Here is a 15,379-nt window from a genome sequence, read left to right on the forward strand (position 1 = left end):
TCATGCCTTGACCAACTTGACACCCCACCCTCCTCCGGCTCCGTGCCGAGTCCCCATCTCTCGAGTGGCAGCTGTACGCAGTGAGAATAAGGGCTTCTGCCAAGATCAACAGATGAGCTGGTCTGAACTGGCTCTCTGTGTGTTCCGATTGTAAATTGTGCTGGTGATGATTAGAGAACTCCAACACAGGATGTTGACTCTTAAAACTGTCCAGAGAAAATAAGTTTGGGGTTGTTTTCTTTCAAATTCAGATTGGTTTTCGAGGTGTGTGTGTGTGTGTGTTTTAAAAAAAACTTTGGGTGACTTGGTACACAGAGTTGTGTCTGTGACTTTTAGATGGTTCCACTAACGTAAATCCACACAAATTAAATAGCTAAATTAATTTTTTTTAATATAAAAGGTCCTCACAACATTCCCACAGCAGGACCCTTCATCTCCAAGTGTTTATATAAGAGGGCTGCGGCTGAGTGCTGTTCTTCAACCGGCACACACGTAAGTGTTGTACATACCATACCACCTGCTAAAGATATCCTTCAAAATCTACAAGCTGGTTATTGCTTGCTATCACTAAACTATGTTGTGTTTTAAAGAAAATGACTGCATTATCATCTCGCTCATGTGCTATGGAACTGCTGCTTTTGGTGAGTTTAACATAAACTTTCAACCTCAGAGGCCACTGTAAGACTATCAATAGGAAGGCCCTAGTCACTGGGGTCTGATTACGTTTAGTTCTGCATTTTAATTGCATATGGATTCTATTAACTCACTCTTTTGCCTTATAGGCAACATTTTAATCAAATTACTATAATGTTCAAATATGTTACAATAGCTTGACAAGGTAAAAGTTCACATACCTAGCATATACTGAATATCAAAAAAAGCTTTATATAGGAAATATTCTTTATACAAAACAAGGGGGAAAATATATTGTCAGATTACTCTGTTCTGTTGGTGTTTTTTTAACACCTTGTCCTAAGGAGTGTTGTATGATTTATAGTGTGGCTCTCATTTTCTTGCTGTTCGTGCTGATCCACAGAACCCTTTGCACAATTGGGAAGCACTTCTGCTAGTGCAAGAGAAAGCACCTCCGATTTTCACTGATTTACCTCCCTTAGATGCAGCCCTCTGAATGACGTTTTGGAGGGCCCATCAACCTTGGAAGCAGCTTTTCAGGGGTGAAAAGGTTAACAGCAGCCTCCCCACCACCACCTGGTGCCCTCCAGATGCATTGGACTCCAGCTCTCATAAATGGCTATAGCTGGGCATAATGGGAGCTGTAGTCCAATATATCTGAAGGGTACCACATTGGAAAAGGCTGGGCTAGAGTGAAACAGAAGGGGCAGGAAAACCGTAGTGCAGGAGCAGAATTCCATCCATTGTTCTCTGGATCTTAACCAGCATTACTGGTACTACAGTGTAACTAAATTACATGGCTTATAATTCCTGATTAGAATTAGTTATGTAACAAGCACAACAGAATCCAGTTAGACGGTTGCACATTAGTTCCATGCTTAAAAATGTATCCAATGTCTACTTGCTTATCACTATGTAAATTCCAGGAATCCAGTGGAGACATACTTTCTTTTTTAAACTCATCCATAGGGGAGGAGTGAAACTTCAGTATGAAAACAGGAGGGAGAAAAGCTTAAATCGCCCCCCCCCCCCTTATGGAGTACCAAGGTCCCAATCTGAATTAGGGCTGCACACAAGAGTGTGTAACCAGAAGGTTCGAATATATAAAACTGACTCTGGCCAGCTTGCATTGGTTGCCTGTACATTTCCGAGCCCAATTCAAGGTGCTGGTCTTAACCTATAAAGGCTTACATGGCTTGGGACCAAAATACCTGATGGAACACTTCTCCCGACATGAACCTACCCGTACACTACACTCAACATCTAAGGTCCTCTTCCGGGTGCCTACTCCAAGGGAAGCTTGAAGGGCAGCAACAACGGAGAGGGCCTTTTCAGTGGTGCCCCCCCAATTATGGAACGATCTCCCCGACGAGGCTCGCCTGGCGCCAACATTGTTATCTTTTGAGCGCCAGGCCAAGACTTTTCTCTTCTCCCAGACATTTAACAGCATATGTTGATTTTTTAACTGACCCAGAATAGAAGGATATTGTATGTGATCTGTTTTTATGCTTTTTATGGTTTAAATTTTGTACATTTGTTTTTAATGTTCCATGTTTTAATCTTTGTAAATCGCCCAGAGAGCTTCGGCTATGGGGTGGCATATAAATGTAGTATAATAATAATAATAATAATAACAACAACAACAACAACAACAATACGGCCCTGAATAAAAGCTAAACTCTCTGGACAGTCATGTTGCTGTGCATCTTGAAAGTATTGAATACAGCAGTTTAACTTTATGTCCATGTAACATACCAGTATAATCAAAAGATAAGCATTCTGTCCTAACTTGTATAGAGCTGTCTTGCTTTATTTACATTAACTTGCCTTCTCCTGCACTAGCAAGGAGGACAATACAGACCAGAGACAATATTCTCAATGGGTCTGGAAAAGTTCTACATGCACGAGCTTAATGTCCTTTTTTCCAGAAGACAACTTTCAACTGGATTTACTGGAGGATGCTGTCAATCTGCTGCTAGATCCAGACCCTTTGAACTTCCAAATTGGGAACTTCTGCAGATTAGTGCTGTATTTGTGTCAGGAACCCTGCAACAAATGAGTATTTATTGTGCATTTACTGTGCTTAAAATTACCTGGAAAGGCCCCCAGATTTATGCTTTCGAACAACTTGATTATTTCAAATATTCCCATACTGTGCTCTACTGTCTGCCCTTCACTAAATCACGTCTTCTCTACCCAACTCATTGCCTCAGCATGTGGAATTTCATCACAATGATGCATCATTGAAACCAACGAAATATCACACCCAAAACCACATTATTCAGAAACATAGGTTGGATTACAACATCAGTTAAGATATACATCCAAAAGCAACAACTCTTGGTATTTTCAGTGGTAGGATGACAGTCCAGCACTTTCTCCAGCTGTTATCTGACTTGTAGTCATCCTCTCCTGAGGTTCATTATTCTTTTTTCCCTTCAACTGAAGCTGTCCTTCTTGACCCAAGCAAATTTCCATCTCCTCTGTACCCACGTGATCCCCATTTCCTCAGGTTCTCTCATTTAGTCTTACTCCTAATTCTTTTTATTTTTTCCTTTTTGTTCATTTCCCTTCACCTCTCTTTTCGGATACAATTTAGATTCCAAAGGACTGAGCAATTACTGGGAATTTCTCCCAATATGCAATATACTTGCACAACTCTGTTGGCAGCCAGGTGGACATTCTTTGTACTAAGTGCACAAAGACTCCTGCCTTGATCCTTCTCTTTGGGCCTTTATAGATATGCATAACCAAAACTTTCTAGCATTTACAACAACCCCATCTTCCAGTGCAAACAGAAGGATCTCCTTGCTAGGAATAGGGAGGCGCTAGTCTTTTTATTTATGAGAGCACACAGCCATGCAGCATGGTGGTGACCCTGTTTACTCTTGGGTGTTGTTGTTGTTTTGTTTGAGTTCTTAGGAAATGAAATCTCGTCTCAATGGAAGAACCATAAAAGGGGGACATGTGGACTATGGGTAACTTATGCACACTTAGTCAATGTCTTCTAAATAAAACAATCATGATATGGATTTGGCTGGTATATAACCTCAGCCATGAAGCTCAAGTTTATTGTTTTGTGCTTTTTTTATATGATCACATATAAAATCTGAGGTTTGTCAAGTAAATAAGGGTTGGCTAAATAGCCAAATGTAAGGAAGACTAATAATGTCTTTCTACTGTTAAAACTCCAACTGTGAGCAACAGTTCTGTCATCAACTCCAACCCAGGTGAAGAGGCATCACATAGATATAATAGTACATATCTGAACAATCACTGAATGAAACAAGCTCAACAGATTTTAAGGAGATGTATGCAAACATAAACAGTATCCATGATGATTAATAATGCTAAAACTAGGAGTTATATAAGAGTTTCTTTAAAAGGAAACTGATTCTGATTTCAACAATTTTAGGGAAATCATACTGACTTAGAACTCTGTATATAAATATTAAGGAATAAATTATCCACCATGTATAAATATCACAAATGTAAATATCTAGGAGGTTCAATTAAAAATGCTGGATAATGTATCTGAATTTTCTGGTTTGATACATTTATATTCCGAAACACACAGCGAAACGCGTGCAATGATTTACAAAACATGATTATGCTTACTCAGAGGTTTTTTTTTATTTAGCAGATCAAACCATAGCCCAACACTTCAAAAGAGTTTGTCAGAATGAACTTCCCTCGAAGTTCTCTCTGGCCAAAGGAAAGCTGCTCCCTGCGTAGTGTCTGCACTTGGCAGGACGCCCGATCTCTTGTTCACAGCTTAAACACCAGTAGCAACAAAAACGGAGACAAAGGAGCAACCCAAAGATGCTGGGTTAAATATGTAAACCAAGCAAGATGCCAAAGAAACTTAAAAAGGAGTTTTGTACAATCTCGTTAAGGCAATATCTTTGGATTTAAGCAGATTGAGACCCTGAGTCTAAACTTTGCTGCGCCAAGGCTCTGGAACTCCCTTTTCAGAGAGGTTGGATTGGCTCCCTCTGTGTTACACTTTTGGAGGCAGGCAAAAACATTTTGGTTCCAGCAGGCTTTTGGAAATACTCTGGACCTGTGTTAAGGTATTGGATTTTAATTTTTTAATTTTACTGTGGGTATAATTCTATTTTAACTTCTGTAAATTTATATTTATATGTTTCAAGTTGTACATGTTTTAATCTTGAGTCCCAGTACTGGGAAAAACATGGGAAAATATAATAATAATAATAATAATAATAATAATAATAATAATAATAATAATAATAATAATAATAATAATATGCATGTGCATTGCATGACAATTCCCAATAGTACACATGGGTAGCCTCACCCTCACCTTCACCCTGCAATACCAAATGAGTGGTTTCACATTATGACTGATTACGTGGTTTGTTTTACTAAGCCATAGTTTGTTTTAATGTCTGAACCCATGTCAGGCCACAGACTGTGGATTGTTGGGCGTCAACAAGCCAGGTTCTAAAATCACAGTGTCCCGATCTACACCAAGCAGAATATAACACTTTTAAAACCGTATGAAAACAGTATATGTAATGTGTCCTGGGCCTGAACAGTTGTCATAACCATTATAAACCGTTATAAGCAGTAGTGTAGATCCTGCCAGTGTGAAGATGGTTTGCAAGCCACAGTTTGTCTGAATTCAGTCCCTTGACAAACTGTAACTAAGGCTATTGCTCTGTCTCCAGGGTGCAAAACCTTTACTGTCCTGAGAGCTGCATCTGGTGTCAGCTGGAGGGCCAGGTACACATATAAACATACAAAAATCTACAGAGAGAGAGAGGGTGGGTGGGTGGTGGACTGCTTTGGGTTGCTGTGGGAGGGAGAAAGCTAAAGTCTCCTCATTCCCTCAGCAACCCCAGCCATGATCCCTCACCTGCCGCACGATGACCAACACTGGGATGACTGTTCTGCTGCTATTAGGAGTGCTGGAACAGCAGGCTTTTCCTCGCAACCCACTTGATGTGCTGAGCTGCAGGGAAAACTGGGTGAGGTACCAGCAGGCTTGGCAGGCTGCATGGATCGCAGCAGGGGGCTGCATACAACCTGCAGGTTGTGCATGCCTGCTCCACTTGAAGAAGGTGCTGCACCATGGAAATAGAACTGAAGTTATGAACCTATGAATGTGAGACCTAAGAAGATTGGAAACAAAAGCAGACATGTCGCCTCCAAGCCATGGTTTTGCTTGTTGTAGATCTGGAAGGTCAAGCTATCTCGTGGATTCTTATGTGTGGTTAGCAAATGACATGATTTTGGTGTTGTGTTTGAACCCAACCTAGCAGGGCTGAGCCAACTGTACCACAACCAGTTGTGAACTGCTTCAAACAGCAGATTTAGGATACTTTTCAGTTTTGTATTAAGAATAACAAAAAGGCAAGTTCTCTTGGTGCTGCTGCCCTGCTCACACTATCCCACCCTACTCACCATGCCTCCTCTCTCTTCTGCTGCTCTCCAATTTATAGTTAAGCACTAATCCAAGCACAAAAGGATGCTTCAATTCAATGGCAATTGGGTAAACTTTGTTGCTGTAACAAAACCACTTGTTCTTACCAATGTGATGGAATACTGTGGTTACGTCATAAATTTAGCTGCAGAGTGAACGGAGACGCATTTAAACAAAAAACAAACAAACCTCCGTACATGTACAGATTAACAGCCTCTCCCCAGGGCTTGCTTAAGTAGACATAGGTGAATCTGTCAAACACAATTTTGCTTAGGTTCTCATTACACCACTGCTAAGTTCATTCCATCCCATTTCCACATTGCATTGTAAATTTCTTTTAAAATCCACACAAAAATATGTATTTTGTATGCTTTTTTTAAAAAAAATTATGCATTTTTACAAGTGTCTTTTCCCATTTAATATATGTATTTTTGTATGCACCTAACTGCATTCCAGGTCATGTTTAGGTTCAGGAAGTACAAAGATGAAATATGAACCACACTTCTTTCTCACCCACCTAAGGCACACGGTATTTTGCTTCCCTTAACTTGTATTCTCATAAATGGATCCAAGTAGCAAAAGTGAAGCTATTATAAAATAAAAGTTATTTATCATGACCAGTTTATCTATATATTATCTCATTTCTAACTTATTTATTTATATTTATTTATTTATTACATTTATATACCGCCCCATAGCCGAAGCTCTCTGGGCGGTTCACAAAAGTTAAAACAGTAAACATTAAAAGTATACAAAATTTTAAAACATAAAAACAACAGTATAAAAAGAACAGTATTCATTTAAAAACAACAGTTCTGGGAGGCCGTTAAAAAACAAACTTAGCGTTGTTAAATGGTGTTAAATGCCTGGGAGAAGAGAAAAGTCTTGACCTGGCGCCTAAAAGATAACAGTATTATTTAGTTGCATGACAATGTAAGTATCTGCCTAATGGCTCTGGTACAAAAATACATCCAGTTACAACCATCACTTTAATATACAGATCTCTTAACAGATCTAAAGAATCATTTTATTAGCCTTAAGTGAGCCCAACTTTATTTGTGGGCAATAATGTTTCAGACATGAAATGAGTCTTCAAATTGAACTTAACCTTATAGTACAGGGAAAAGCATACCATGTTTCATTAGGGGCAATAAGTAATAAATAAAGTTGCCTACAGAGAAAAATCACATGGTCTAATTACCAGTTCGGTTAACTAAAATATTATATTTTTAATATTTTACATAACTAAAAATATTGTATTTTAAAGGGTGATAACATAGCTTTAAATATCTCAATTCTAAAAACCAATGGTGGTGTCATGGCCAGAGACAAAAAGAGGTATTATGCTATGTATTTTGCTTTGTCAATCCTACATATATTTTCGTACAAGACAGAGTCCTGGTTTGGACATTACAATAAATCAGGGTTCCAGAGAATCTTGGCTTATTGGGATCAAGCCAGCATGGTCACACACACTGCCCAATCACTACTACTTTCTCCTCCTGCCAGTGAGAGCAGCTGAACAAACCATAAACTCTCTACCCATAGTTTGTTTATTGTGATATCTGAACTGGGGATTCTGGCTTGTCTCTGCTCTAACAAGTCAGATCCATAAACCGTAATTTGTTTCTGGCTTATTACTGTGGATTGTTTGGAGAGAAACAAGCCAGAATCCCAGATTCAGACGTCACAATAATGCTACTCCTGCTTATAGGAGGAGCCAAGTGGGAGTGACTAAGTAGCATGCACTCAAGCCAGCTGAGAAGAACACTGAAAAGACATCCAAACCGTTACAGTTTAATTCAGTTGTTGCTCACTCCGGCCCCATATCAGTCATACAAACTTTTAGGGGGACAGTGTTGCTCTAAAGGGCAAAGCAACATTATTGATAGTCCAGCAGCAGGATAAAATTCCAAGAAAGAGTAAAATGAAATTTAAAAAAAGAATAAAAGCAGACACTTACTGAGCGCAAGCTTTCATTTTCACGAAGACAAGCTGTTTGGAGTTCTGATTTCAGAGCTGTAATGTGCTGCCGGTGGGATGCTATTTCTCTTTCTAGTGTGGAAACTCTGGAGGCCGCAATTTGATAGACATCCATAAAACTTACCATCATAGCCTTAAAGGAAAAAGAAAGGGGAATGATTATTACTGAAAAAGGCTGGCATCAAGTATGTGCCATCTATGCCAAACTACATGTTTCTGAAGATGTGATATGCTATTATCTAGTCTGTGTAGAATCATAGACACACGCACCATTTAAATGCAGAACATCAATACCTCTTTAAATGTACAAAACAGTATGCATTTCTGCTAATACTGCACATAGTATTGTGTTAAACTTTCATGGATTTCCCTCAGTACTACAGTATTTTACAAACATTGCATTTTGATATGTAAACAGAGCTTTTTGGACTCTACCTAAACTCGTCTCTCAGTTAATTTCACTCAGCCAGGCTGAGAAGAACACCAGAGGTAACTATGAACATTTTCAAAATGAATGGAGTTGCTAATTCTCCCAACTCACCTTTAAAAAGAATTAGATTTAATTTGGCATGAAACTAAAGAAAGTTACAGACCTCTGAAAGTAAATAATCTGATTACAATATAGCTGGGAAAATAATTCTGTTCAGGTATATCGTACAGGAATGTCCCAGCCGTGTAATATTGATCAGACCGATAATAAAGTTAACTGCACAAGAGAGTATAAATGATTTGGCAGTGCTGGTAACTTGATATCTGACCTAAATAGTATAACACTGTTGGGATTATTGGACTTCTTTACAACTGGTTAATCACATTTTATAGGTTATAGTTTCCCTCTGAAGTGACCTATACTGATTTTTCAAATGTAAGAACAGCATTAAGGCTGATAAAAATTCTACTCCTTTATTGAATAAGTGAAGATTAAAAAAGGATATGATGTTCTCTTTAGCCAGAATTTTCTCAGATAAAGCAACTTAATGTCAGCCTGGTAAACATGAAGAGTCCTGTTAGGATATCATGTTCAGCCCTAGTACTCCTGAAACTTTTTTGAGCGAGAGTGAAATTAGATGGGCTAAGCTCATCTGTGGGCAGAAGAAGAAATAGGATCATTTTTAAAATAATGATTTATTTAAACCAGGATTGGGGTGGGAAAGAGACAGAGATGCAAATTTGCACGTGGTCCAGCAGACTGCAACATTCAACACCTCACTATCATTTTGGGCTCTGCATGCCCTGTTGTTCACAACTATTAGAGCTTCCAGATGAGACTTTGATTGTGCAATTGCCTTGTCTCATTCACAGATTTTTTTACAGGGGAAACAGATATCACTGTCTTTCATTTGCAACTGGTTCCATGTTTTCCCGCCACTTCCTCTGTCTTTTTCTTACCAGAAAAAAAATCTGTTAAGAAAGAAAAGATGGAATAGCTGCATGACACCTTCTGATTGGTAGCGCTTGGAGTTCTCCACCCAGAAGCACTCAATCACTATATCCGGGTGGGTGGGTGGGTGGGCAGTTATTCCAGTGCAAAGTGAAATGAAAGTGGATTGTGCAGCTACTGTGCTTGGCTACCTAAATGTTAATAAATCCAAGCGTGTTTTCACACGTCACTAATAATGTGTGAGTTAGAAAGGCAGCACTTATGAATGGTGCCAATGCAAGGAAAAGAGCCATTATTAAGTTAAATGTATAGTATTGTTAGTGTAGTTATTTCATTGATTTACAGTCATGCCTGTCCAAATAAGCCAAGCCCTTAACAAAAGACAAAGCAACACCACAGATATTTCTTGTAGAGAATTGCACCCATTGTAAAAAAACAAAAACAAATCTACTTAATCATGGAAAAAGAAAGATATACTGTATACTCTGTCATATACCTCACAATATTTATTATTTTTGTTCTCAATTACAGGTTATGTTTTGTTCATTTTTCATACAGAAAAGGGTAAATCCATAGTTCTATCCTATGCAAACATCAGAAAGTTATAAAGTACAAATGACTAGACCAAATAACACCTTATGTAATCATAAAAAACTATAGCTATTAGGAATCCTGATATAATCCAGTTTAATCTCCCAAGTGAAATTTAGACACAGCTATATACATTTTAATTTGGACAAGTTTTTTGAGGTAACATTTCCTACTTTCCCAAAAGGAACCATGGAACATTCAGTATTAAGTGTTAAGGGCCTTATATTCAAATCTCAGTGGAAAGATGGTATTTCCAGTAGCCCAGTGCATTTATTAGTGTGCTGCCAAGAACTGAGTTATTGCTGACTCAGCACAAGGTATCCTATGGGATAATTAGGACAAAATCAAGATTTCTGTTTAGGAAAAAAAGCCCTTTACTATAGACTCAAGAGTCCCTGGCTTATAATGGGGGGTCTTCCCTTTTGCTGAAAAGTCTACAAGATTTACAATATGAATTCCCTCTTTTGTTCTACAACTTTCAGATAATGAAAGATTTTGAAAAGGATTTTTTTAAACAGTTCATTATATTTAGGACTGAAGATCAGTTATGCTGTGTGCAGCTCTTTCTGGTGACAGTGACAGCTCCAGAGCCCAACTATATTTACTGATAGCACTTCCAGCCCTTCCCTCACAATGAACAAGATTTATCAGAGCTGACTGGGTTAAGTTCTTACTGCGCAGGTTAGCTAAAAAAAATTCTCTGTTCTGGCTTTCTCGTGTTTAGATTTTGGAAACAAAGCAAACTGGCATTATTCTGAATTTACTGTTGCAAAATTATTTGGTCCGGTATAACAGTTCAATGATATGAATAGTTAGCTTTAGAACTGCTTTCCATCTTACAATTAACAGGAAAAAAATGTACTCTTGGTTAACACGTGGGGTTAACATGTGTGAAAGTGTAAAGTTAGAAGAGTATTAAAACTATTTCAAAGAGAAGATGCATAAACTCCAAACCACTTCCTAAAGCTTGTTATTCTGAAGAGAAATAAAAATGCTGTTTCAACATTCCATGTTTACACATCTTAAGATGTAAGAGTGTCTCTGGACATCCTGCAAAAGGAACATGGAAAGATTCGTGGCCACTGCCATCCATGTTGATGTTCAGCCGAAACTTTATTTTAAACAGTTCAATGAGAAACTCCAACAAGTGGGGGGGGGGGGGAGGAGGAACTTCCTTTAATTGAAATGTGGGGAGAAGAAAGGGGGAGAGTCACAAGGTGCTCAGGCTTACAAGTTTAAATGGAACTTTGCATATTCCTTGTAAATATATTTAGTTACTCCTACTCTAAGCTTATTTATTTAATGAATATTGATATCTGATAACTTATAAGCTGGAGATGTGGGAATCCAGGCTTATGGCTATTACATATGGAGAAGGATATACCACTGTTTCAGAGCTTCCTTTAAACTCTTTAACATAGCATGTCTGCCAAGCAGTCTAGTCCATGAGTAAGGCCAACTCCAGGCTAGGCAAGACAATCAAATCAATTCCATTTTCTAGTTCTCTCTCTCTCTCTCTCTCAAAGAGAGAAACTGAAAAATCATCCCTTGCTTTTAAAGTTTGTATAAACCATCAAACTAGCTCACTAACATTCACTCATCAGGATTCTAAGAACAGCTTACAGGTGGGGGTAAGGATGAGGCCTGCCTGGGCCTCCAGGGCATGGGATGTTTGCCTTGACTCTTGGCCAAGAAGGCAAAGAAGAGCACTCAAGAAGGCAAAGAACCCAAAGAAGACAAAGAAAAGATTTCACTATCACAGTATTTCTCTGAGAGCTGTGCAACTCTCAGAGAAAGAGCTTTGAAATTGTCCAAACCAGCCTCCAGGTAATTTCTACCATGCGTCTTTAACATAAGATGAGTAAGGCTGGAATTCGTAAAGATGCAATTTGGGGGGGGGAGGTGTCTATCATGGCCTGGCACATTCTTTGTTCAATAATCCTTCCAGTAAGAAGGGGTGGGGCTTGGTTCATCACAACAAGCCAGAGGCACAAAAGCAAATGGCACCTCCAATTTCGGCTGAATTCCTCTCCCAAGGATAGCCCACTATGCCACATACCATGCTGTTTCAGATAGCTCCCCAGCCCTGAGGAATGGTTTTTCAGAGGGCACACGGAGCTGCAGCAGGAAGGGGAGGAGGGAAATCCCACTGTACAACAGGAAGTCCATTTTGGATCTCTGGAGCCCACACACTCATTTCACAATGTAAGTGATATACATTTTTTTAAAGAAAAGAAAAGAAATGCTACAGGAAAGCAAACATCTGAATTGGTGGTACTAGAATAGGGAAACTAAGAGAACAATTGAAGCTAGACACCTATCATTATAAATGAGATCCAAAAAATAAGACACACCGGTTATGCTGTTTTTTATTAGAAAGCAATCAAGTCTTCCTGAACATTATACGGCAAGCAATTTTTACAACCTAGACAGATTCATATGGCACTTTCATTTTAAAACCGAAATCCCTTCCAGACCGAAGACTATTGTAAGAATGTCAGTGGGGCAGGAAACCTAGCCACAGCAGTTCTGAATGTTGAAGAATTTTAATTTTAAGCATTAAAAAGCCATTTTAAATTGAAATACAGGATGTAAGTTAATAAAGTCTAAAATAAGGCTGCCAAGTTTAGAGTAGAAACAGTAACAAATTACTCAGGAGTAACCAAATGCAAGGAAGTAATAAGAGAATGAATCTGTTTCCACAGTGACCCCCTTCTTGTCCTTTTAACCTTTTTAGCTATTATACATTAAATATTCTTAACTAAGCATCTTATGGTGGTGGCAAACATGGTGGCAGCAGAGTTTACTATCAGGGAATTCGCCAATTTAAGAAACGATCAATGTCACAACACTTATTTCTAAACCACTGCAGCTGGCTGAACGTATAAAGTAATATCCTGGTTAATTGCTTGCAAGTTACAGAAGAAAATAGAGTAATATGGAAGTAGCCTCTGTAGTGCTCACAAACTGGAAATAGCAATCCCGTCTTGTCTCCAACATATTTTTAATTTGAAGAAATATCTAAACTGGATGGCTCCATTTCTTGGGTATTGTGGTTAACGGCCATTGGCAGTGCTGTGCTGCACTCATTTGTTTAATATCTCCCTCTCCCTCTCTCTGTGCAATAGACTAAACTTTGGAGGAGCTTTTAATAAAACATGGCATTCTGATAGTCCATGGCATTCTGATAGTTCGTAGTGTTCTATTTTGCAAAAGAGTTCAAGACATCTGAAGATTAAAGTACAAAAAAACCCGACTAACAATATCCTCCAAATTTAAATGATTAAGATCAAAGCAGGTCACTCAAGGTATTACAAGCTGGCAACAGCTTAGGTGGAATGTTTTAGGAAACCTATAGATCTAGATGTTGAAGCTGCTAAATGACTTCTTGTTAAGGCGTTAACGTGTTTATTATACTTTCATTCATCCATGAGGATTTATAGTGCATATTTTTATTTTATCAAGAGGATATTTTTCTGAGAATTCCTGGCAAGTAACCTGTTGAATATAGGCACAATACAGGCTTAAAGATGTGAGTAAACACATTTATGTACTTTAGGAGATAAAGTAGATAGTGACCAACAGGAAAGAGTCTCAATTAAAACGGTACAAAAGAGGTAATAACTATAAAATGTTGTGGCCAGCTACCATTTTTTATCTTGTAAGAAGCATGGTAAAGTGAATATTTGTGCATTATTATTGTTATTATTAGCAATATTTATTTTTGCCAGGTTTAAATAATGCTATTTTAGATAACTAACTAATATTACTTTTAATAAAGCCATCCCATATGTAGCAGCAACATTGGGCATCACTTGGCAATAGATATATATTTTGTCTAGACAAAGTTTTATCCACTGAACAGAAGCAGAAAAGAACTAAAAACAAAAATAAAATTTCCACACTAACTGACACAAATAAAATTATATAATAAACAGACCAACAAGGAGATAGCACAGAAAAACATACACCCATGTAGACATTAGAAAGCAACTCAACAAAGAAGAGATTGTGTTTAATTTTAAGTAAGAAAAAAGAAGAAAAGTCCAAATTAATATTTGCCTTTTAGGCTTCCAGCCTTCAGGAAATTCCAAAACTAAAAAGAATGTTAGTAGGTAATAAATTTACCTAAGGGCAATGTACACAAAGAGATGAAAAGGAACAAGAGAGGGAATAATAAATGTACTTCAAAAGAATGTGAGACTAACTTTAGTGTAGCAAACTACTAGGATGAAAATCTGGAGAGACTACAAATGTTAAGTTCAGTATGAAGTTTGGCCAAAAAATGACTCGCGCAAAGAATGTTTGGTGTGGATATATGAAGTAAAATAAAAATAGTGCTCTGCATCTACACCGGTTATTCTGCAGGGGGAAAAAGGCCATTCCACTAATACGGTAGCATCAAACATCCATTTTCTTACTATGGGGTGTGGGTGTTGCTTGTTTTTGCTACGTGTGGTGCCCCCATCACGTGTAGTGGTGAACATGTGAAGTGCAGTTATTGCTGTTTAATATCCCAAGTCACCAACAGAAGAGTGGTCTGGTTTTTATCAGCATTTCAACTGAAAGTGAGATGTTGCAGTGGGGGTGGGAGAGGATGTTGTCCCACTTTGCACATTGTGCTCTTTGCCCAAAAACTACAGGAAAGACATGTGAAGTTGCCCATAATCCAACACGGATTAAGTTAATAGATTCACAAACACCATCAGAGGAAATAAAGTTTCCACAAATAACTTTATGTAAAGTTTCCACAAATAACTTTATGTTTACAGTTTGGGGGAGGGCAAGTTGTACTGGGTGAGTCGCAGGATTTGAATTCCCCCTCATATGAGTCATTTTTAAAAATCCATTCAGATCTCCATTGCCAGAGATGCCTCAGAGCAGCAACTGAAGAGGCTGTAAACTCTGAGGTGTTCAGACATCAGATGCAGCCTCATGGGAAACAATATTCAGCAGAATTGTTGTTTTGTAGCTGTTTGGTACTTGCTTTAATGATCTCTGCTCCATGGATCTTGTTCTCATGCTAAAGACTTGTGCTGGATTTCATCTGAGCATGCCATATGCAATTTAAAAGACACCAGTGGGGAGGGCATCCCAGTTTTAGCTTTCTTCCTCTATCCAAGGTCCCATATTGCGGGTGCTTAAGGCCTAACTCTGCCCTCTTAGTTTCAATATCAATTATGATTCTCCCCCACCCACCCCAGTGGATACCCCAAGGAACTGAAGCTCTCAGTAAAATGCTAAATGCGCTGCAAGTAGTAATGACATGATTTCCTATGGAAGGAAAATTGAAGGGAGTGAGCATTGAAACTGACAGATGTAAGGGAAAGTGCTTCTACTGG

At 38.4% G+C, this 15,379-nt stretch overlaps 1 protein-coding gene across 3 annotated transcripts in view; it reads right to left on the reverse strand.

Moving 5' to 3' along the window:
• The window catches only part of CCDC171 (coiled-coil domain containing 171), a 210,964-nt gene that overhangs the window by 41,123 nt on the left and 154,462 nt on the right, over nt 1-15,379 (reverse strand). For all 3 annotated transcript variants that reach the window (XM_063129238.1, XM_063129237.1, XM_063129239.1), the window contains one exon: nt 8,046-8,198. In XM_063129238.1, coding sequence (XP_062985308.1) covers nt 8,046-8,198 — 153 coding nt within the window. The remainder of the gene's footprint in view (nt 1-8,045; nt 8,199-15,379) is intronic.

The sequence above is a fragment of the Elgaria multicarinata genome, chromosome 6 (assembly GCF_023053635.1).
Source record: "Elgaria multicarinata webbii isolate HBS135686 ecotype San Diego chromosome 6, rElgMul1.1.pri, whole genome shotgun sequence".
Lineage (NCBI taxonomy): Eukaryota > Metazoa > Chordata > Lepidosauria > Squamata > Anguidae > Elgaria > Elgaria multicarinata.